General features: G+C 40.2%; 2 protein-coding genes across 8 annotated transcripts in view; one reads left to right on the forward strand and one right to left on the reverse strand.

Annotated features, from left to right (window-relative positions):
* MTERF3 (mitochondrial transcription termination factor 3) overlaps positions 1-25147 on the reverse strand; it is a 34489-nt gene that overhangs the window by 4264 nt on the left and 5078 nt on the right. For 2 of the 5 annotated variants that reach the window (XM_033203217.1, XM_033203213.1), the window contains exons 1-7: positions 19133-19272; positions 15954-16297; positions 14283-14435; positions 8264-8453; positions 2987-3134; positions 2540-2611; positions 607-768 (exon numbers count right to left, since the gene is read on the reverse strand). In XM_033203217.1, coding sequence (XP_033059108.1) covers positions 607-768; positions 2540-2611; positions 2987-3134; positions 8264-8453; positions 14283-14435; positions 15954-16287 — 1059 coding nt within the window. In that variant the 5' untranslated portion in view covers positions 16288-16297; positions 19133-19272. Of the gene's footprint in view, positions 1-606; positions 769-2539; positions 2612-2986; positions 3135-8263; positions 8454-14282; positions 14436-15953; positions 16298-19007; positions 19273-22134; positions 22210-23821; positions 23904-25147 lie in introns of those variants that run through there. The other 3 variants (XM_033203215.1, XM_033203214.1, XM_033203216.1) reach the window with 3 other exon arrangements.
* The window catches only part of PTDSS1 (phosphatidylserine synthase 1), a 104332-nt gene continuing 98502 nt past the window's right edge, over positions 19318-25147 (forward strand). The window contains exon 1 of one of the 3 annotated variants that reach the window (XM_033203210.1): positions 19318-19852. In XM_033203210.1, the coding sequence (XP_033059101.1) occupies positions 19674-19852 (179 nt within the window). In that variant the 5' untranslated portion in view covers positions 19318-19673. The remainder of the gene's footprint in view (positions 19853-25147) is intronic. The other 2 variants (XM_033203212.1, XM_033203211.1) reach the window with 2 other exon arrangements.

The following is a 25147-nucleotide window of genomic DNA, read 5'->3' on the forward strand; positions in this document are numbered from 1 at the left end:
CCAATCATTCACTTGTTCATCAAATATTAATTGTGCGCCTCCCTTAGTGCCAGGTGTAGTTCTAGGCACTGGGGATTTGGCAGTGTATAAATCAGACAAAGTTTCTGCTTTTAAAGAGTCAGTATTCAAGATCAATATTCTTGTGAACAGCAGATAATATCACTCACTAGGTAAAGAATACAAGAGTTTGATTAGCTTAGAAAATATAATTACGGCTTGGACATTATGGCAAACTGGAACACTTTTATATTGGGATGGGGATCATTACAATATGGCTTATTGATTCATGGATTTAAGTAAACTGTGACTAAAAAGTACATGTAGCAGTGAAAAGACCTTTAAGGGAAGTGATCTATTTCACAGTTAAGTGGAGAAAAACATGAGAGAGACTACATTCGATTTGTTTTGCCTGATTCCAACAAACAGAACTAGGACTAGGTAGAAACTCCAGGGAAACAGACTAATCACTGATTTCTCCTCAGGAGTTGTACATTTGTGCCCTGAAAGTTGTAAACTCTTCCCAGTGTACAGAACCATGCAGCTGGACAGCAGCTCCGAATGAAGCGCAGTGGCAGCGCTTACAGAGAGAGCTGTGAGTGGCAGTACCTGTGGGAACTTGACAATGATGTGGTGGGGAATGCTCATCACATTGTGCACAAAATCAAATGTCTCAGTAAGTTTCCTTTTATTTGCAGTTAACATCTTCGGGATTCTGGTGATCATATGTTGAATTTCGTTATGTTTAAAACCAAGTTCAAGACGGTAAACCTAAACGAAAGTAAATTTGCTATGAATAGTAAGTAGAAACAGTTATTTTGGTACCATGGCAAGGCTGTGCTGATTCTTTTTGTTTGTGAGATGGAGCTCGCTCTGTTGCCCAGGCTTCAGTGCAGTGGCACAATCTCCTGCCTCAGTCTCCCAAGTAACTGGAACTACAGAGGAATGCCACCACACCTGACTAGTTCTTGTATTTTTAATACAGCCAGGGTTTCACCATGTTGGCCAGGCTGATCTTGAACTCCTGACCTCAAGTGATCTACCCGCCTTGGCCTCCCGAAGTGCTTACAGGCATGAGCCACTGCACCTGGCCAAGATTCTTTTTTTGAGACTGCGTCTCACTCTGTCATCCAGGCTGGAGTGCAGTGACACAATCTCAGCTTCCTGCAACCTCCATTTCTTGGATTCAAGTGATTCTCCTGCCTCAGACTTCTAAGTAGCTGGGATTACAGGTGCCCATCACCACGCCTGGCTAATTTTTGTATTTTTAGTAGAGATGAGGTTTCACCATGTTAGACAGGCTGGTCTCAAACTCTTGACTTCAAGTGATCTGCCCACCTCGGCCTCCCATGCTAGGGTTACAGGCATGAGCCACCGCGCCTGGCCATGATTCTTCTAAACTTAAAATAACATTCTAAAATTTGGAGACAGCTATGCCAGTGCCTTCAGGGAATTACAGCTTCCGGCTCCTGGGGTCACCAGAATTTCAAACCCCTCTGCTGAGAAAGAGCTACACAGTGATCGTCATGAAGATCACCAATGGGGCAACCATAATTACGAGAGAGAATGAGTGACATGGGAGGGCTGCAGGTCAGAGGCATGGGCCCAACACCAAACAGATCCTTCAGCAGGAGGATCATCAAAATGCTTTTTGAGCTTTTGCTCCCAAGCACACCGATATATATGTTGTCTGAAAAATGACATGTCAACATTCCAAGCAGAGATAAGGAACTAAACAACCAAACATGGGCCAGGTCCTCTACTTGCTTCCATAGTGTCCTGTGTGCGCCCACCAAGTAACTGCCCCCATTGCTCTGGATTTGATCCCCCACTAGACTGTAAGCTCCTTGGGAGGAGGAGCTGTCTCCCCAGCATGGCGGTTGGGCAGGAGCTCAATAAAGATTTCTTTAATGACTGAACTGTTCACCTCAGAAAACAGCCCTTACATAATATTTCAAATACTACTACAGCTTTATATACTAACTAGTCAGCTGCTCTTGGCTTCATGTTATTCTCTTGCAGGAAGGACAGTAAAGAGTGACTGGTACATTCTGTGATAGAATGAGAGTTGGCAATTGGGACAGGTGCAAAGGAGAGCAATGTGTTGTCTGTTACTCTTTTCACAGAAGTCTTTTGGATCCAGCCTCCAAAACTCCCTGAGGCATACACAGACTGTCATGCTGGCCAACAGGAGTAGTTTCGTAGACTGGTAACACTGCCCAGGTTACAAAGACGTCAGACTCCCACACTGGGCAACAGAAACAGTTTCAGGGTACCACTTATATCCCTATCTATTGCTTTAGGATTGTGGGTATCACTGTCTGCAAGGTGATTTACTCATGTTAATACCTGGTCAACATGAAAATATTAACTGAAACAAACTGCTTGTTAGACATTTGTTAAAGATAATTTCCCATTTCTCTTTTTACAAATAACTTATTTTAAAGTCTAGTTTTCTTTTAGATGACAGCAAAATCTATTCTCTTCAGATGATTTTAACACCTAAAGAAACTGATTTCTCAAAAGCCTGAAGTTGTCCTACCTTCATATTTTCTTTCACGGGTTCCAGACTTCCAGTTAGCAGCCTTGGGAGACGAACTACCAGATCTCTAGTCTGTGGTTGCAAACGAAACAATCTAGTATTACTATATGTGCATCTTTAACTAGTTTGGAAAATTAAGGCATTACTAAGACACAAAGTTAAAACTTAAAATATGACCCAATCAGAAAAATGATAGGAACCCCAGGAATATATAATGTTAGTACTGTTTGGAAAAAAAGAAAACAAAAACTGAAGGAACCAGTTTGATTAAGTATTATAAAATGATGTAGCTCTATGTTTAAACTAGCAGGATAATTCATTTTTGTACAAAAAATACCAGAAATGTATACGATTCACATGGGCCGGGCATCTGTTAGGAACATGAGATTTATCAGCTACTAAAATGTACCAGACATGGAAATAAACAAATTCTCTCCTTTTCTTTACCTTCTTCACACTAAGTTCAAGTTCTTTCTGAAAAAATCCCAATCTGTTATCCAGTCTTTCCACCGAAAAGTTCAGCAAAAATGGTGCTTTTGTGACCATCTGTGCAACATCTGCTTTACTGAAATTTTTTGAATGCAGATAAGCCACCCTAGAGAAACATAAATACATACGCATGTGATAAACATTTACATTCTTTTTTTTTTGAGACACAGTCTCATGCTGCTTTCCAAAATAATAGCTATTTTTAAAAAGGCTCCCACATCCTAAATTACTAACTAAATAAAAGCATTCTGTAACAATGGCAAAAATGGCAAAAACACGTTTAAAACAAAACAAGCATTCACCCAACTCTAGATGGTTTCCATTTATACTTAAAAACAGAAAATAATTCTGAAATCCACTAATAGGTATTAGTTGTGGTTTTTGCCATTACTTTCAATAGCAAAAACATGATTACTTTTGCACCAACCTTTAGATTCTCTTTTCAATTAATCTGGTTTATTACTTGGTAAGAAAGAATGAAATAGCTTCTGCTTAAGTTTTTTTTATTTTTTGGATAAGAACAGAAAAACACAAATTAAGAAAATAACACAAATTAAGAAAATTAAGGAAGGCCGGGCGCGGTTGCTCAAGCCTGTAATCCCAGCACTTTGGGAGGCCGAGACGGGCGGATCACGAGGTCAGGAGATCGAGACCATCCTGGCTAACACCGTGAAACCCCGTCTCTACTAAAAATACAAAAAAAAAAACTAGCCGGGCGAGGTGGCGGGCGCCTGTAGTCCTAGCTACTCTGGAGGCTGAGGCAGGAGAATGGCGTAAACCCGGGAGGCGGAGCTTGCAGTGAGCTGAGATCTGGCCACTGCACTCCAGTCCAGGCGACAGAGAGAGACTCCGCCTCAAAAAAAAAAAAAAAAAAAAAAGAAAATTAAGGAAATAACAGTTACAACTGAGAGAAGCATTTTTTAGGTTAGTATATTTACTGAGCTCCTCCCTTCCCCTCTTCTATTCTTTTCTTTTCAGGAAGAGTCTCCCTCTGTTGCCCAGGCTGGAGTGCAATGGCATGATCTTGGCTCAATGCAACCTCCACCTCCCAGGTTCAAGTGACTCTCTTGCTTCAGCTTCCCAAGTAGCTGAGATTACAGGCATGCACCAGTAGACCCAGCTGATTTTTGTAGTTTTAGTAGAGACGGGGTTTCACCATGTTGACCATGCTAGTCTCAAACTCCTAACTTCAAGTGATCCGCCCACCTCGGCTTCCCAGAGTGCTGGGATTACACTTGAGTGACCATGCCTGGCCTGAATATGCATTTTCATAAATAATTTTTACTATGGTCTTTCAATACGTATTTTGTTAACTGAGATATTTTCCTGCTAAGTTTTTGAAAATCAAACTATGTAAGTAAGTAAAATATAGAAACTTTGACTATAAAATCACATTTTTTAAAAAAAATCTAAGAACATAGTAAAAGATGGTTTTACTAAATGTCTAAAATATATCAGGATATTATTTTGTTTAATTCTAACCAGAAAAACAAAAAAACTTGTGAGCCAGGTAAATTTTCCACATTATACTTGAGGAAACATGGATTCAGGGAAGTTAAATAACTTGTCTGAGATCATCACCTAATTACTGACAAAACTAAGATGTGAACTCAGGCATGCCTACATCTAAAGCCTATGGTATTTTTATACTATATACCAAAACTTATATTACTTTATAATCAATGACTATTACTCCTTTAAAAATAGTTAAAATATTTATAAATTTAAGTATATAAAAATTTTAAGTGCATGGGAAAATAAAACAAAACAAAACAAAAACACCCCACTATAAATGAAGTCAAAAGACAAGTGACAATCTAGGAAAAATATCTGCAACATGTCTCAGATACAGAACTAATTTTCTTAATATATAAAAGAACGTTTACCAAAAAAGAAAAAAGCCTGGTTAAAAAATAGCAAAGGACATATTACAGAAAAGGAAATGTAGACAGAAATTCAGCATACGAAAAGATGCTCCAAACAACATTCCATGTTTCAACATTTGATGCTCCAAACCAACAAATAAAGTATTCTTTTTATCTATACAATGAACTGAAAGCAAAGTGTGATAGCACTGTATTTGTGAGGATAACAGGCAAGCTGGCACTTCTGTACACTGTTGGGGAGAGTATAAACTGGAAAACAACCCCTTGGAAGGATAATCTGGCGATATCTACTGAAGTTACAGATGAACATACCCTTTGACCTAGCATTTCTACTTTTAGAAATATGTCCTACAGAGAGACACCAATATGTGTGATTTTTCAGAAGTATACAAAGTAAGTCACTGCAGCCTTGTCCTAACAGTGGACTGGAAACATACTCCATGCTTATCAACAGGTACTAGGGAGAGCCGCAGCATGGACTGTACTAGAGTTAAAAAGAATAGGCAGCACCAAGAAAAAATAATCTCCAAGATATAGTTAAGATAAGATACTGGGATACAGAATAATGTGTATAAATGCTACCAATTGTTATGTATTTGTGTTCATGTGTGTATACATAGATATATGCTTTATAGAACATTCCTAGAAGGTTGAACAAAAAATCCTGATAAGAGTAGCTGTATCCATAGATGGGTCCTGGAAGGCCAAGGGACAAAGTAGGAGAAAAGGAGGCATTACTTGTTGTTTTTTTGGCAGCAAGGTTTGGCATTTGATTAAAAAATTATCAAAACTATTGTCTACATTTTAATGATTTTTCCAATAAAAAATTAAGATATAAGGTCCACCCAACCAAAAAAAAGAGTATTTAAATAATTAAAATGCCAATTATTCATTTGAAAATTCTACAAGGATTTTTTAAACATAATTTTTTATTGAAAAAATAAGTACATGAAATCAGCTGTTATAGAAATAAGACTGCTGCATATATCAGAACTAGTAACAAAGTTCATTTAAATAAAGGTTCTCACACCCGTGCCTATTCAGTATTTTTTTACTGTATACTCTTTTGAATATATGTGGTTGCATGACCTATTACAAAATTCTAAGCAATTTTTATAAACTTTCTACAGCTTAATTTGATAGCCAGCCAAGTTTAGGAATCAATGGACTATGCTACCTATGTGAGAATATTCCTCAATTGTTAGGAGCATGTATGGCTTGAGCAAGTAACTTAAGCTATTAAGCTTAAGTTTCCTTCAAAGAATTAAATGCAGAGACAGTATGTAGTAGTCAGAATCCTGGAGTTTGATTAACTGGAGTTGAAACCACTTACTCTGCTACTTATACTAATGGTGTATAATCTTGGGCAAATTATTTAACCTCTCTGTGACTCCCATGTACAAAGGGGCTATTAACAATAACAGTGCAGCCTGGGAAATGATCCCTACCCTCCTGGTATTCATGCTTTCTTGGAATAAATCTTGAGCAAAAAGGCTGGTTTTTGACTGCAGAGGGAATTAGTGTTTCTGACAGCCAGGAAGACTAGAGCTGGATATGTCAGATGAGTTTCTTAGAATCATTCTCTCTCCCCTCTGTACTGTGACAGCCTATTTTTATTACACCAGAATATCACTCTCATGAAGGGAAAGACTGTCTCTGATGTCTAAAGTTTAGGCCAGTGTCTCGCATATAGAAGGGCTCAAATGTTCAATTTAATAAATGCGGTTTTTGTTTTGTGTTTTTTTTTCCTAATTCCGAGTAAAGACATTAGACTATGATGGTTTAAGGACCCGCAAAGCTCTCTGAAATGTAGTGAGAATCAACATCAGTGTGGAGAACAGTCTGGAGGGTCAAGACTAGAGGCAGACCAATTAGGAGACTGTTGCAGTAATCTTGGTGTGGTATGATGGGGAACTGAGGCAAAATAGTCAAAGCAAAGATTCAGAGAAATGTCATGACTGATTTGAGCTATAAGAAAGGAAGAACTGATGGACTTTCATGATTTATTAGATGTAGATGATAAAAGAAGAGAAGGCAAGTTAATACCAATATTTCTGAGTTGGGCAAAAGGGTGAATCTGGGAATACAGACTGGCTTGGGTGACAGCTGGGGGTGATGATGAATTCAAAATGTTAACTTAGGGACAGGGGTTTTGTTCTCTGTGGTATTCCCAATGCCTAGCAGGATTCTTACCTCACGGATCAATATCCCACTGTATTTATTTTCACAAATTCAGTAATTCTTTGAATGAAGTACAGAGATGTTTATAAAAGTGCTCTTTAAAGAAGAAAACAAGGAACAACCAAAATAGCCAACTTATGGAAATGATTAAGCAAATTACACAGTTAATTTGCCACGACAATGTCAAACATCTAACAGCAAAAATTGGCCAGACAAAAACTACAAAAGATCTTATCTTTAAGCGTACTCTCAGATAAGTTAGCTATTTGTTGATGATTTTATTTTTTTAAGAAAAAAACTTATTCCAGTTTCTAAAGAGAAAGAGTTAATTACTGACTCAGTAATAAGTTGAAAACACAAAAATAATAATGGGGCTGGGCAGGGTGGCTCATGCCTGTAAAATCCCAGCACTTTGGAGGCCAAGATGGGCAGATCACTTGAGGTCAGGAATTCGAGACCAGTCTGGCCAACATGGTGAAACCTCATCTCTACTAAAAATACAAAAATTAGCCAGGCATGGTGGCTACCCATAATCACCCAGCTACTTGGGAGGCTGAGGCAGGAGAATCACTTGAATCCGGGAGGCGGAAGTTACAGTGAGCCAAAATTTTGCCACTGAACTCCAGCCTGGGCAACAGGGCGAGACTCCATCTCAAATAATAATAATAATAATAGGTAGTTGAATAAAAGAACTGTTGTAAATACTTAATTTAGATCAAAAAAGGTCTATAACAAAAAAATAACTTTCATGTTCATTATCTCAGTAGACTCTTGTGCAGCAGAGACTTAAAGAATAACTCCCACATATATTTCCTTTATAACCACTTCTTGGGTTATAGGATAATCCTTTTTTTTTTTTTTTTTGAGAGGGAGTCTCACTTTGTCGCCCAAGCTGGAGTGCAGTGGCCGGATCTCAGCTCACTGCAAGCTCCGCCTCTCGGGTTTACGCCATTCTCCTGCCTCGGCCTCCCGAGTAGCTGGGACTACAGGCGCCCGCCACCTCAGCCAGCTAGTTTTTTGTATGTTTTAGTAGAGACGGGGTTTCACCGTGTTAGCCAGGATGGTCTCGATCTCCTGACCTCGTGATCTGCCGTCTCGGCCTCCCAAAGTGTTGAAATTACAGGCTTGAGCCACTGCACCCGGCCAATAATCCTTTTAAAAGTCCTACCTGATCTTCAGATTTTCAAGGTCTTCAGAGAAAATTGCATGATTTTTTGTCAGGAATGCTCCCAGTTGGTTATCCTCTATACCCACTTCTTTCAGAAACAGGAGCATCTGCTTAATGTCTTTTTCAAAATCCAGTCTCAGAAGGAGATTTGCTGCTTCTGTATGTTTTTCTATCTTGGACAAATCCACTCCTATAATAAATTATAAATACTGTTTGAAGTTGACTTCTTAGTTCACCCGTTAAACTCATATACATAAGCACAAGAAATTACTGATAGAGATCAATACCTATCCAAAGAAGCACTGAGATAGATCAATAGAAACTTCTAAATATTTTTAAACTAAGTTGGTTGCAGAAACAACATAGTATTTATTTTAAAAATCAAGTACAGAGGAAAATAGAGCATTTAGTGCTACATTTCCCCCCAAAACAAATTCACTAAGTCATATTGGAGTAGGGTCATCATCTTTGTCTAAGGTTTCTTGAATATTGTTTTAGAATGTTTGTCAGTCCCTAATGAACCCCGTAGTAACTGGTAATTCTGCAGGGTAACAAACAATATGAATAAAATGTTACTGTCTCTGAAGATTTTATTATTTCCTTAGTTATAAGCATTATTTAAAAATATGTTTATGATTCCCATCATAGGGGGAATAAAAATGACCCTGTGCCTTACTCATCATTGTAATCTCTAGGTCTTTAGCACAGAGACAAGTCCCCTGAAGAAACTCAAGAAATGTTTGAGTGAGAACAAGTGAACACATAGCCCTTCAAGTATACAACAAAGCAGAAAATATACAACCTTAAACCTCCACATTTAAAACTTCTTAATGGCATCCACAATAAAAAAAATAAATCATCATATTCGTTATAACTCCAAATATTAGAACCAAATATGATTATAAATCCAAATTTCTTGATATTAAACAGGTATTGATATAAGATGCCCATGAACAGTGAAATGGATTAAATACACATACACACAATGATATGGTTAGCCTGTATCCCCACCCAAATCTCATCTTGAATTCCCATGTGGTGTGGGAGGGACCTGGTGGGAGGTAACTGAATCATGGGGAGAGGTCTTTGCTGTGCTGTTGTGTGATACTGAGAAAGTCTCACAAGATCTGATGGTTTTAAACAGGGGAGTTTCCCGGCACAAGCTCCCTTCTGTTGGCTGCTGCCACATGAGACGTGCCTTTCACCTTCCGCCATAATTGTGAGGCCTCCCCAGCTACATGGAACTGTAAGTCCATTAAACCTCTTCCTTTTGTAAATTGCCCAGTCTCAGGTATGTCTTTATCAGCAGTGTGAAAACAGCCTAATACACACACTCACAGAATGAAGATCCAGAATAAACTAAAAAATGTTATTATACAACAATAATGCATTTCAGATCAAATAGATAGACTATTTGTTAAAATATATGGGACCACTAGCTATACTTTTGAAAAAAAAACATTCTCTTTATATCTTATATGAAATTAATTCTAGATAAAGAATCTAAATATAGTACTAACTCTACTAGAAAAACACAAAATTAAAAAAAATTAAGTTTACAGAAAAGTATAAAACCTATGTGTAGAAAAAGGTCTGGAAAGCTATTCCACAAATTGGTAATAGTGGTTACTTTTGAGAAGTGGAACTGGGGATGAAGAGAGGGTAAGAGGTCCTTCTCTTATAATATCTGCACTTTTGACAACCAGATGTAATTCTTTTGTAATTTAAAAATAATATTAGTAGAAAAATAAATCCAATTATTAGATGGATAAATAAATAAGATGAAAACCAGTTCCAAAAATCTGTGATAAATGGGAGAACAGATGCTTTAAAAATAACATAAAGGGTTCAGACTTCACATTTAACTCAATATTACAGCTGACATGAACTGAAGTGCCTTGCTCAGCATGAGCTGTCACACCCTGACTGTGCTCGAACAGAAATCCTGAAAAGCTGCTTTTTTAGCAGCAGTAGGAGAGCAGAATCTCATCAGGAATGCACACTGCTCTCAATGCAAATAACTTGGGCTTACTTCATTTCATTAACTTGAAAAAATAGTCCCTGAATGCCCACTATGGACCAGGCACTTCTGTTAGGCACTGGGGTTATAAAAAAAGAATAGTAAACGATTCTAACCTCTAGGTGACCAATCTGGGCTTTACCTCATCTGTTCAGTAATTACGAATATTACCATTGTATTCAGTTATGGTTACACATATTTAGTACATCAATCAGGGTCTAGCAGGCTATACAACGTGCCCTAGAAAGTACAAATGACAAGGACTTTAATGAAGGGACTCTATACAGCGGTGTAAGCAGCCTTAAGAGAACCAACAAGAGCCCTCCCAACATTAAAGAGACAAGGAGGCAAAATGTTACCAGGGCACAGAGGAACTACAGGCTAATAAGGAAGAGCTGCTCAAGAGAGCTGTTGTCATGGAGCCAGGCAGGTACAGGACCCAAAGAAGGGAGGGAATAGGGGAAAAATATCCCCACTGGCTCTTCTACCTTCTGTCCTATAGGTGCCTCCCCACTGGCTGAAGCTGCCAAGAAGCCAGCTGGCATAGGAACCCTGGTGCATAGGGGTTTGGCCTCCTGGGACACAGATCAGGCAGAAAATGGGTCTCAGAAGCAAACAGAGAAGCAACTAGGACTTGAGTACTCAAAAATACTGTCTGACCAAGCAAATACGTCTCCCTTAAGTTACTATTATTTAAGTTACTTCTGACACATGCTGTTGAAGTATCAGCATACAGGTAAAGGAATGGTTGAAACATATTCCAAACCTGTAAGTATACTGTAAATTATTTAAAGGTAAGGACTGGGCCAGGCACGGTGGCTCATGCCTGTTATCCCAGCACTTTGGAAAGCCAAGGTGGGAGGAGAGCTTGAGCCCAAGAGTTTGAGACCAGCCTGGGCAACACAGTGACACCCCCCTCTACAAAAGAAAAAAAAATTAGCTGGGATGGCATGTGCCTAAAGTCCCAGCTACTTGGGGGGCTGAGTGGGAGGATCACTTGAGCCCAGGAGGTCAAGGCTGCAATGAGCCAAGACCATGTCACTGCACTCCAGCCTGGGAGACAGAGCAAGACCCTGTGTCAAAACAAAAGATAAGACAGGGACTGTGTCTTAGTTTATTTTGTATTACCCATAGCACCTGCCATGAGACAGGGAAAGCTGTTTCGAAAGGAAAGGTGACGTCCTCACAGCAGACGTCATCCTTTTCCTACCTCTGAATGTACATTTTTTAAATTACATGTTTATGGAGTACAACATGTTTTGACATCTGAATACATAGTGGAATGATTAAATCAAACTAATTAACATATTCATGACCTCACATACTCATCATTTTTCTTGTGGTGAGAACACTTAAAATCTACTCTCTTAACAATTTTCAAGTATACATTATTATTAACTACCATCATCATGCTGGAAAATAGATCTCCAGAACTTATGCCACCTGTCTAATTGCAACTTTGTACCCTTTGCCCAACAACTCCCCATTCCTCTTCACCCCCACTCCCCAGCTCCCTCTGCTCCTAAGAGTTCAACTTTTTTAGGTTTCATATATAAGTGAGATCATGTAGCATTAGTCATTCTGTGCTTATTTCACTTAGCATAGCATCCAGGTTCATCCATGTTGTTGCAAATAACAGGATCTCCTTTTTCAAAGCTGACTAGTACTCAAATGTATAAATATACCACATTTTCTTTAACCATTCATCCACTGATGGACACTTAGGCTGATTCACAGAACACTTTATTTGCAACTCTCATGTGGGACTTATCACTTTGCCCTTCATCCTTGCATTAATATTTAGATGTTTCTGAGGACTTGAAGCTTCTTGAGAACAAAGGCCATTCTAAACATACAGGTAACATTTGGGTAACTGGGCACAGAGAGATGATTATACAATTATAATGGAGTGTCATTAGTGCTAGAATCAAAGTAAGCAGGAAGTGAAATGAGAGCCTGAAGATGGTCACTCTGTCTGCAGGGTCAAGAAGACACTTTAGAAGTTACTTGGACTTCAGTGATGTTCTCCAGTTGTTGGAGTTGGCTAAACAAAGGAGGGAAGTGGCAAGCCATGAGCTGAACAGGTAAGCAGAAGCCAAATCAGGACAAGCTTTGATGCCATAGGAAGGTTTTGAAGGATTTTAAGTAGGTCACTGACTTAGATCTGCATTTCAGAAAGAACACTAAAACTGTAAAGATATCAGAGCCAATACTGCTGAGGAGAAGACTATCAAGATAGGAGGCTCCTGCAGCCACTCAGTGACAAATGAGGACCTAAACAAGGTAGTGACTAAGGGATGACAGAAGTGGACAGATTTGAAACAAATAGAGAGGGTAGCATCCATAGGATAAGGTGTTAAATTAGATGTAAAGAGGGAGGGGACAAAAGCAATAAGAATCAAGGATAGGCTGAGTGCAGTGGCTCATGCCTATAATCTCAGCACTTTGGGAGGCCCAGGCAGGCAGATTGCTTGAGGCCAAGAGTTCAAGATCAGCCTGGCCAATAGGGTGAAACCTCGTCTCTACTAAAAATAAAAAAATAGCCCGGCCTGGTGGCACATGCCTGTAATCCCAGCTACTAGGGAGGCTGAAGTGGGAGAATCGCTTGAACCTGGGAGGCAGGTTGCAGTGAGCTGAGATGGTGCCACTGCACTCCAGCCTGGGAGACATAGTAAGACTCCATCTGAAAAAAAAAAAAAAAAAAAAAAAAATCAAGGATGACTCCCAAAGTTTCTAACAGAGCAAAGGTTTTTCTTTTTCCTTTCCTGTTAAAAATCACCTCCCAAAAATACGAGGAATGAGAAACAAAAAATAAGATCCTTCTTTGAGGAAACGAGATTATATCCCCACATATCTGAAAACAGATGAAGGCATGGCAACAGCCTTATCAGAGAGGAGAAAGATGACACTGAAATGCTTGCAAATGAGAATCTGGCAAGTGGTAAGTGATCAGAACCACGAAAAACTCCAAAGTCTCCAAAATTGTAGTCCCTAGAAATCTGAGAGATTAGAGGTGAGGTGCAGACTAAAAACTGGGGGATTCGGTGTGGAGAAATCTGACCCCCCCAAATCCAGTTCCTCTCAATGCACCAGGAGAAAGGAGATTCATTATCTGGGAAAATCAAGTATGAGAAGTACCAAACCCAGAGAAAATGAGGAAAGCAAAAGTTTGTAATAAAATGCCAGACTAAAAATAAGATGACTAAATTAAAGTTTGGAGGGAGATCCCCTGGCTCCCTTCAGCTATCCAGATCCAAGTGCAACCTAATGGTCAACAAGCGAAGACAGCTATAGAGTAGGCCTAGAGAGAAACCATCCAAATCAGGAGGACAGTGGCTTCAGGAAGGAGGTCAGGGTAGTGGGGCAAGCAGGGAACATTCCACTCTGGAAAAATGGAATACATCATCTGATAGGGTTACCTGGGAAAAACTGTCCTGAGCGGCTATTGGAAGGTATGGAAAAGTTTAACCCCAGAAACAAACAAACAAAACAATTCATCAAATGAAGAACAAGGCAATATTAATGCCGGAAAAATGAAAAGTTGTACAGGAAGGTAAATAATGATAGCATACTTCTTGTTAGGGCAGATAGCAATATTTATAGTCATAATTTAACTACTAATGATTGATCTAAAATTGTAATTTATATTAGGAGAATTGAAAAGAATACAGGAAAAGTACATGTGTACATACAAGAGATCAAATGATGTCTAAAGCTGATGAATCAAATAACAGCACTATAAACAATTATTTTAAAATGAGGAGGTTGAACACAAACAGAAACCGTGATACAAGTTAAGTAGATACATCTCGGGAATAGGATGCAAGATCAGCAAGGATGAGGCAGGGGATACAGTTTCTCACTAGAAGCCTTTTTATACTATTTGACTTTTGCTTATGTTTGTATACTACTTAGTATAGATTAAATTGTTAATTTAAAAAAGTAAAAAAAGTAATGAAGAGTATATACAAAAAGTACTTGTAGTTTAGTCAAACTTACCTAGAAGAACTAACTTCTGCAGAGTCTCAGAATGATCCACATAGTCTCGAAGTGTGAATGAAGCTGGTGGCAATGGAGGGTCTGCAATAATCTGAATAGCCTCTTCCTCTGAAATTGGCTGCATTGGAGACAATGGAGGCAATTCATCCAGTTCTTTGAAAGAGAGAAACAAATTAGTGCTCTAATATGCACACTTAAAACTATTTCTACAAAGACCGGCTCTTCCCTTGTTTGCTTCTTTCAAGGGTTAAATCTCGGGATCATTTTAGAATTAAACAATCAAGAAGACCCCAATTTTTCACCTTTTAAGAGGTAAGGTTACAACTATTTAGACAGACTAACTACTGTTCCTCCAAGATTAGAAATTTGTTGGTAAATTTCAAAGCACACAATGCCTTTCCTTCACTTAATCAGTAGGTGAGAATGCTAAAGATTACCTAACTTTCAAGCGCATTTTGAAAGAGATGGAGTTTACCACAGCCTGTTAACTTGGCCTAAAGTACACTTATGCCAACAGTCTGAATTGCATGGATTAAAGTAATCATATCCTGAAAGTCTTTGTTTTGACCCAATGCCCTCCCCTTCAAGTTACCCTCAAATACATCTTTAAGAGGGCTTCTATGATTGTTTCTACAACCTGTAGTCCTCTCTACAGGAGATGTGACTCTCTCTAGTACAGCGCTGATTCTGAAGTTGTTTTTGTTTTTTTAAAATCAAATGCAGTACGGAAGACACTTAGAACTACACAATACCTTAAGCTAAGGAATCAGGTCTGTGATCTCTTGTTCTGTTTTTTGCCTCTAATCATTAAATAGCCTTTCTCATCATTTATAGCCAGCATCTCCTCCCTGCCCTCTCCCCAGCTCTCTTTCCTTCATATTTCTACTTAACCTTATATTATTTCATTACCAGTGAAATATTCCTAGAATAGGACCCATAGGAAGGAGAGGACTGACTAAAAAGTGACATGAGGGCACTTTCTGGAGTAATATAACGGTTTTATTTGTTGATTGCAGTAGTTGTTAGACACTAAATGCATATGTCAAAATTCATAGAACTGTATATCCCACAAGATGAATTTTACTTGATATAATTATACCCTAATAAAACTAATTACCACTAGAATAATTTTGTTTTAAGAATCTAAACGCCGGGCGCGGTGGCTCAAACCTGTAATCCCAGCACTTTGGGAGGCTGAGACGGGTGGATCACGAGGTCAGAAGATCGAGACCATCCTGGCTAACACGGTGAAACCCCGTCTCTACTAAAAATACAAAAAACTAGCCGGGCGAGGTGGTGGGTGCCTGTAGTCCCAGCTACTCCGAAGGCTGAGGCAGGAGAATGGCGTAAACCCGGGAGGCGGAGCTTGCAGTGAGCTGAGATCTGGCCACTGCACTCCAGCCCGGGCGACAGAGCAAGACTCCGTCTCAAAAAAAAATTTAGAAAGCAAATGTTTTATATGTGTAGCTATAAACACAAGTTAGCCCACGAACTTTTTTTCTTAGCCAGTAAAATAAAGGCATGATAGAAGTTCATCAATAGAACCGGTATTATTCTTTTTCTTTCTTGGTACAAAATATTACCTGAAATGGGCTAGCAGAATGTAAACAGGTAGCTTGTTCAAATGGCCAAAGTAGAGAAAGGAAGACTTTTCTGAAAGTTCAGAATTACCTTCTAGAAACAGCTCAGAATCAAAGCTGGGTATCTTTTGTGTCTTCTGTGACTGTTCATCCATGGAAGGAAGCAGACTGCTTTGGGTAGAATTATTCTCTTGACTACTTGAGCTAGTAGACTGGGAACTATTCCATAAGGAGGAAGTCTTGTAAGTCTTAAATCCCCACTGGAGAAAGCAATTGTCAGAGGATATCTGAGGCTGAGCAGAAAAGCCATGTAACAACGTTCTCCCTGGTCTAGTAAAACATTTTGTGAGTTGTGCAGCATTAATGAGGCTCCTCAACTTAGCTGAGTTAAACCACCTGGGTATCTGTTGGGCTGACAAAGCCATTTTTCTTAGTCTACAAAGGAAAAATATAACCGTCAAAAGAAGAGAAATTTAATTTACTTAAATGTTTAAAATAGTATTCAAACAACAAAAAAATAAACTGGAAATCATTTTTTTCTAAATGAAAGGTGTTTAAATATAGTTAGTCTAAAGTAGTGAGATGTTTCTTATGCACAGGAAAATCCAACAACAAGGCAATCTCAGTTACAAACCAACAGAGAGGAACTTCTGAGTGGAAAAATAAAGATATACTTTACAATTTAAAAACAATGCAACATCACTGGTGTAAGAAAAATACTTAAAACAAAAATCTGCAAATGTTCAAATGACAGCAGACCTCACTAATCTGTTAATTTAATAATTTAAAGAGAATAAGCTGATGCAATTAAGTGTTCTTGAAATTTGGTGTGAAGGATGTTTCTGCAGCAGATTGCTGATCAAAGTAACACTGAATTATTCAAATGCATTTTATATTTTATGTATATAAATTTGTCCCAAAATGAAAAAACAGAAATCTACTGTGTCCTACATGAATCATCAAATTATTATTATTGATATATAGAACAGGGAAAGCAGTTTCTTGCTTCATTCTCAGGGCTGAATACTGTTGATTACTTCACAGATAAAGCTGTTCTTCCAAAGGGAAGTGAACAAAATCAGTTTTGTCAAGTTTTGTTTCACTGTAGGAAGAAAAAAGCCTTCAAAAAGAAAAGGTCAAAACTAGCAAACAAAACCAAGTAACAGAAATAAATAAGCAACCAGCAATTAATACCTGTATATTTTGACTGAAAAAGTAGTTTTCAAAAAGATTCTTATCAGGAAAGGCTAGTGCTATGTTAAACTCCAGGAATATGAAGGGATTTATATTTAGCCAGCTAATAAGAAAGGTAAATTTGATGCATATAATCTTACATTAAATAACATTATCCATATAAAACACAGGATAGAGTCAGGATATAAGAAATGCTCAATAAATGTTAGCCATTATTATTGATTACACAACCAAATACAAATGAATTCTGCTGAATTAATTGCAGCCTACAACTTTATACTTTGTTTTTCCACATAGTGGAATTCGGCTTGTTTTATGCTCTAAATTAGACCATATACTTGAGGGTCTAATCTCCTCTTGGAGATGTGTAGTTTTGGGAAGTTTGCTGAAAGAGATTTTACGAAAGTGAAAGTCTCCTTTCATCCTGCAATTATTTATTATTATTATTTATTTATTTATTTATTTCTGAGACGGAGTTTCGCCCTTGTCGCCCAGGCTGGAGTGCAATGGGACCATCTCGGCTTACTGCAACCTCTGCCTCCTGGGTTCAAGCGATTCTCGGCAGCTGCCTCAGCCTCCCCGGTAGCTGGGATTACCCGTGCCCGCCACTACACCTGGCTACTTTTTTGTATGTTTATAGAGATGGGGTTTCACCATGTTGACCAGGCTGGCCTCGAACTCCTGATCTCACATGATCCACCCACCTCGGCTTCCCAAAGTGCTGGGATTACAGGCGTAAGCCACTGCGCTCGGCCCATTTTGCGATGTATTTAGAAAAGAAATTATTTTTGCGATGATTTTAGAAAAGAAATAAGTATTCACAATAACCTGCTGGGATAGGTGGTTTCTGTTAGATTTTGGTAGGAAATGGGCTTCCAAATGTGCCAAGTTTTCCCTCAAACCTACAACATTCATTCTCTGCACAGTAGTCATAAGGGCACTAAATTGGAAGCCAGAAGACTTCGGTTGTGCTACCTTGACAAGGCTGTTTCTGGCAGCAGTGTAACAAAATGTCTAGCCCATGATGTGGGGTGGGTGTGGGGTCAATAACCATTCTTCAAATAATGCTTTTTTAAAAGGCTAAGGGTACAATATGATGATTCTTAAGGCCCCTATCAGCTCTAACATTTTTTGACGTCTAAGCACTTCATCCTACTTCAAACTTCTGAAATCCCAAATTCATCCTGAAGCCTTTCCACACTCAATACCCCTTAAACATCAGGAAGATTCACTTTCAAATTTCATCCCGTCATTAAAAGATCTTTGTGCATACAACTAATGTTTATCCTTGCATTTTTATTTACAAGTGCACTATCTTCTCCATATTATTTCATTGCTGCCTAAACATCTTAACAATTGATTAATTGTTCATTCACGAGAGCAAGGCTGGGTCTCATCCCTGGATCCACCCTTCCAGGGACTATTCTCCACTCTCCCAGAGCCTTGTACTGCTCTAATGCTTGCGGAATGGAAATAAATCAATGGCAAGTACAGTTAACTCACTGGCTTACACAGTATGCAAAAGTGGGTAGGGGATGTGCAGATGTGTATAAAAGCCCTGTGAGGTGGTAACCGGAAGTCTTCTAACAAGTTCCTTTCATCAGGAAAATTACAGAAAACCCTTAAAGAAACTCTGAAGTCTATTAACAATTCATATATACGGTTCTCAATGGCTGCCTAGTGCTTCGCTAGAAAAAGGCACTGAAATAGGGTTCAAGATTTCTACCTATGAAAGGCTATAAATGAAATCAGGAAAGAAAGGGAGGTATGGGGGTAGCTTCCTAATAAAGGGCCTCTCAATACTTCCTAGGCCATTTAAGCCCATTTCAGTTCCCCTAAACTTCCGCAGGAAGGCAGAGCCCCCTCCTGAGGCTTCTCACACCACGCTAATTAGTCAACATGGTTGAGTTTTCACACCAGCCAGGGAAAAACACAAAACAAAACCAATCACCTTCGACTGGGCTGCGAAAACCTAAAGGCCCTTGAGGCCTTGGGGCGCGGTCTGGACGCGGGTGCGCCGGAACCTGAACCCCTGCCAGGACCGCGATCCTCGCGCTGAGACAGCTCCTGCTTTACCTGTGGCGAGGCCTGCGCCCCGTAGCGGGTGACCCCGGGACCTACCGACTCGCTGGGCCGCACGCCCAGTCCAGCAGCGCCGCTCGCCGGCTCCTCAGCCTGCCCGGCCCAGCGCAGCCGCGCTCCCCGGCCCACGTGGGCTGCGGCCGGAGTGGGCGAGACCATGTGCCGCGCTGCGTGGGGAGACAGCGGGCTACGTGCGCGGAAAAGAGTCAGCCAGGGGCCGCAGATAGCCTTCTCCGGCTCGCTACTCCCTTGAAGTCCTGTGGACTTGGAGTCTGAAGGCTTCTCGAGTGCGTAGAGATGCCTCAGCCAGGATGACAGCGTGGGGACGGCCGGCGGCGCCCCCTGCCCCAGGCCGCGGTGGCGGCGCCGCGACCCCGCCCTCTCGCTCCTGTCCTTCCCTCCGCTCCCAGCCTTTGCTGGGCGCCAGACCCGGCTTCGCCGTCCGGCTTTTAGCCCACTGTGGCTAGTCACCCCCGGGGTCCCGGCCTCCGCGGGCTGGGGCCGCCGCCACCGCGGCAGGACGGGGAGGCGGGCCATGGCGTCCTGCGTGGGGAGCCGGACCCTAAGCAAGGATGATGTGAACTACAAAATGCATTTCCGGATGATCAACGAGCAGCAAGTGGAGGACATCACCATTGACTTCTTCTACCGGCCGCATACCATCACCCTGCTCAGCTTCACCATCGTCAGCCTCATGTACTTCGCCTTTACCAGGTGGGGCGGCCTGGCCGCGCCGGGGGCGCGTCCAAGGGCTAGGCAAGAGGCGGGAGGCAGGGTGGCGGGGAGGGTGGCCCGGCATGGCTTTGGGTGAGGAAGCGGGCTGGCTGCTCCACTCACACGTATTGGCAGCCCGCCGCCCACGCAGCCCCTCCGCCCGCCCGGTGTCACACAGTACGCTAGCCTGCTCCCCCACCCCTCAGTGTCCCTTCTCCATACAGCACCTCCGGTTACACGGTGAACGCACGCGAGTCACCTAGCACGATCACCCCCCCCACCCACCGCACTCAGCATCGCTCCACACAACATCACGACGCGGGCCCCTCCTCTGCACCGTTCCAGCCCCCGTCCCTACCCAGCACACCGCATGAATCATCTCGTATGCACCACTTTCAGCACACATCGCTACACATATAAAGCACCCCAATCCACAGCGCCTACAGGCACCATACACAGGCCCAGGACACAGCCTAGATCCCTTCCTGAGGAACTCCGGTATTCGGCACTATCCGTAACACATAAAAAATGCACATGTGTGCTACATACACGGTCTTTCCTGTGCAGCACTTCCCGTATGCATTGCACACAAGTCATCCATCCAGCATAACCCTTCCCCCAGCCTCAAACACTACCATCTGTACCATGGCACAAACTGCCACTCTAAACACACACATCACAGCGGACCTTTCCTTTCCAGCACAGCCCAATACCCATCATCTGGGTACATGACTGCACAGACACCAGCCCGCCACACATCACGCAGTGCATACCCTGCTCACTCATTTCCTAACATACGTGCTGAAATGTGATCCTGTCCAGCAATTTTAATGGTGCCTGGTGTATACTAACTGCTGTGTGTTAAATGAAACACATAAACCTCACACAGCATAACACATCTCTATTATTCCCCGGAAAACATACACACACATTCTAATATATACCTGTTCAGAGGAGCTGCCCAGCCCGAACCTTGAACACACCTCATGTAACTCTGTGGCACTGCGCCTGTGGCCCCTTATTCCTAACCTAGGGAACTAATTCATCCTTGGTTCATAAGGAGGTACACACCGCGGTTCCTACTTAGAAGGATTTATACTTTCTGAATGAACCTCTTTAAAGAAAGGGAAGTCACGCCTCCCTCACCATTATGGCTTAAAAGGCCAACTTAGAGTAGTGTAGTTTTTGAGCCATACTGTTGTTTTCAAACCTGGCTGTGTGTCCTTAGTTAAGTCGCATAACCTTGCTCTGAGCCTCAGGGGCCACACTTGTAAAATGGGGATGAAATATCCACTTATATAGGGTTATGAAAATTAAATGAATGTGTGTGAATGCGTTTAGCAGAGTCCCTGGAACACAATGTACAATTCATGTCAGTTACTTCTCTCCCAGCAATTTTATCCAGCAATCAAGGTTCTCTGTCAGGGTCAGCAGAACATGTGCAGGGATATATATATATATTGGGTAGTCACAGGGATTGAGAGAACTTCTAGTATTTGGGAGGGGGAACAGTTAAAGGATACTAAATGTATTGTGACATATGTGACAGCGCTGTACAACATAAAGTGAATTGTCTTCTACACAGTCGTTTGCGTACACACGCACAAGTGCTGGTGGTGCCTCCCTTGGGAATAACTGCAGTTTTTCAAATCCTCATAAAACTAGTATCCTCCCACATCACACTTTTTCCTTACCTCTGGGATTCACTTGACTCTTGGTTCTTGTTATGTAAGTGTTTATCCTTTTGAGACAATCTACCTAAAGGTATAAAGCTTAACAATTACTTACTCTTTAATATTGAGGGATCTTGCCACTATTACTATAAAATCTGCTAAGGCTATGCAGCAGGATAAGACTAGACCTTTCCACAGTACCTGACCAGACATATTTCTAGCTTTGGAGAGAAATTAGTCATATCCCTAACTATGGTTACTTTCAAATACTTCATTATGTTGCCTGATTTTATCTCTTAATAGCTGTGTGGCCACATACTTTTGCTAGGCCTCAGTTTCCTTATCTATGTGTAAAATGAAAATATCAATACATTAATCTGTCAGGATTATCTGTCATGAGGATTAAGTTCATCTTTTTAGATAATCTGTGTTTAGCTCAGTGCATGGGAAGTATTAAGTGCTTAATAAACATTAGTGGTTATTATAATGTTATTTCATTGTATGCTACTGTCTTCTAAGTTATATTTGTTATTGAATGAGGATGTCGTATGCTCTGTAATTGAGAAGGATAAAAGCATTGGAAAAATGGACATTAGGTAACATACATACCTGTTTCATGTTAGCTTCAGTTTAACTTCATCTTATGTGTGGGTTTGAAATAATGAAATTAGTGAGGGAGTTTCTCTGGAAATTAGAAAAATAATTATGGTATTTTGTTTTAAATAATGATTCTAGGTCCTTAAATAGATTTCTCTTCCTCTATTCTGATATAAAAAGTCACATTCTTCTGAAATTTCTTTTTACATCATATTCTGTCAAGGCAGTCAATAAATTGCAGCAGTGAAAGTATAAGAATTGAATATGAATTTTAACAGCTTGTCCAAAATAATAGAAGAACCATAATCTGAACCTCAGACTGTGGCTTCGTCCAAAAATGTTAACAATTTTATTTCTTCCACTAATTTCATAAAGAGACAGAAATCACATAATGAATTAATAACAAGTTTCACTTTATATGAAATCATAAGCACCATTAATAGAATTAGTACTTACTAAATCTTACTCATTTTTTGTAATGATTTGTCACTCTTAAGTGGGGCATTACAATGATAGCTCTATCTTCCTCCATAAAGATGGAAAGTAACGACTTCTTAAATGAGAATTTATCCTGTGCTCTTTTGTAATGATTAACTCCAGTACCTTATATTTATTTTATAAGGATTTTAGTTGGACAATTGTTCAGTGCAATTCTTTCAGTAAAACTTAAAAAATATGTCTTAAAGTTTGTTTTGCAAAGACTGGTTGTCTAAGAGAACAAGGAGATAGGATACTTTTGGGATGTCATATAACGAGTATGTGAGAAACAGTGCTTGGGTACTGTCTCATGCTTCAGAGATCCAGCAAGAATTAAAGATTACAGAGGATTAGATACCTTGCACTGAAGTCTGAGACAAGTGTGGATTTGTCAAGTAGTTCTTTTGTTAGATGGCCCTTAGACCAATTCCCTGTTAAACCATAGTGTTTAAATCTCGTGTCTTTATCACCATCATTAAAAGTAAAGTTAGATACTACCTAATCATTTTCCTATTTGAAAAAGCTCATTTCTAGCCTGGGCAACATGGTGAAACCCTATCTCTACAAACAAAACAAAACAAAACAAAAATTAGCTGGGCGTGGTGGCATGCACCTGGAGGCTGAGGTAAGAGGATTACCTGAGCCTAGGAGGCAGAGGTTGCAGTGAGCTGTGATCATGCCACCACACTCCAGCCTCCACCCTACTCACTCAACAGAGTGAGACTCTGTCTCAAAAGAAAACCAAAAACTTATTTTCCCACATTTTAGAATAAGTAGGCTGGGCACAATGGCTTATACCGGTAATCCCAGCACTTTGGGAAGCCAAAGTGGGAGGACTGCTGAGGCCAAGCGTCCAAGATCAACCTGGCTAACACAGCAAGACCCCATCTCTATTAAAACATAAATAGTATTTTTATAAATAAATGCTTATGCATATGTCTTAGAAGTTTGTTAGCCAAAGTAGGGCAAGGAAAACTTTTGTCTCAAGCTCAGAGTATAATAATTACCTTTAAGATACCCTCATATTTACTCTGCATTTAGATGTTGGTAAACTTGGAAATACTGAATGCCTTTAGTTTGAAAAACTCAAGCTTTAGATTTAGAAAACACCAGAATCTATTAATTCACATTCAAAGAAGCCCACCTCTCCTTAAGAGGCATCTGCCATTAAACAGTAGAATCAGCCTTTGTTAGCACTTGTCCAACAAAAATGGTTACTTACCTAGAGGAGATTGCCTTTCTGCGGATTTGTGTACTTAAGTGATCATCAATTTGTCTATGCTTCATTTCTCCTCGATTTAGAACTAAGGAGACAGACAAGGACAGGGAAATGGACAGACAGACTGATTGATTGATTGATTGATTGATTTGTTAATAATGATTTTTACTTAATTTCCCTTATTGGCTTTGGAACTCCAGTTCACCATCATATCATTGAGGCATACTTCTGGCCACCTGTATTGCATTGCTTATGGATACTTGCTAGCCTTCCCTGTTCTTTCCCTCTTGACCACATAAATTGCCAGTAGAAAATGTCCCCTGATACTGCTGATTCAGTTGTTTTGATCCTGTTTCGTTTGTATACATCATGTTCCTTCTCTCCCAGCAACAAAAGCCCTGCATGCCCTTGTTCCCTGACACTAGCAATGTTAAGTGCTAACTAGCCATTATGGGCTAGGATTAAACCAGCCCTGGAGGTGAGCATTGTGTCAGGTTGCACCTGAGGTCCAGTTATCAATGATTGTTAACATTTCTTTTCCCTGGTTACTATTTGAATTAAATTTCTTATTGAATTTAATGTTTTATATTTTTTCTTATTTCCAGAGTTTTATGTCCATAATACAATTTCTAATTTATTAAAGGGGGGGAAATGTGCCATATATTTCTTTGGGGTCTTCTGCAGTGAATGGGTACTTGGGTGACTTAAATATTTATTTGGCTTAGATGATGCCTCAGCTCACAGAGATTATATACCTAGGAACTGCTGCCTTTCAGACTCCTCTTTAGTAAGCAGCCTTAATTCAAGTTCATCTGTTGTGAATAAACTGTGTTTAGCATTTTAGATGTAGTTCTATTACCAGATGGAACACAATTTATCTTGTGACATCATTCCTATTGCCCCAGATTTCTGTAGAGAAGTTACAGTTTTTCAGCCTTAACTAATCCCAAAACCAAGACTAGTCCAGTCAGCCTGCACTGCTTCCTCAGCCCTGGCATCCCATTTAATTCAATTCAACAGTTCATAGTCCTCGTTGCCTCTAGCCTAGGTTTCTCCCAACCTGGAGTTCACCATCTGGTTTATCTTCAGCAGGTCTGATTGGGCCTTTACAGCTTTCGGGACTGTTCTCTTTCCATTCCCAAACCTTTGCTCAGCAAACTTCCAACCCTTTGGGATAGCTGACTCCCAGGCCCTGGCTCCCCCTCCCTCTAGTGCTGCCCCTGTAATCTTTTTAGACAAAATCATGGTCCCATCTTTCCCTGTTTAAAATTCTCCTTTAGCCAATAAATACTTTAAAACATATAACCTTTCTCCTGCTTTAATTGATAA

This window comes from Trachypithecus francoisi, unplaced genomic scaffold (assembly GCF_009764315.1).
Source record: "Trachypithecus francoisi isolate TF-2019V2 unplaced genomic scaffold, Tfra_2.0 Lachesis_group7, whole genome shotgun sequence".
Taxonomy (NCBI): domain Eukaryota; kingdom Metazoa; phylum Chordata; class Mammalia; order Primates; family Cercopithecidae; genus Trachypithecus; species Trachypithecus francoisi.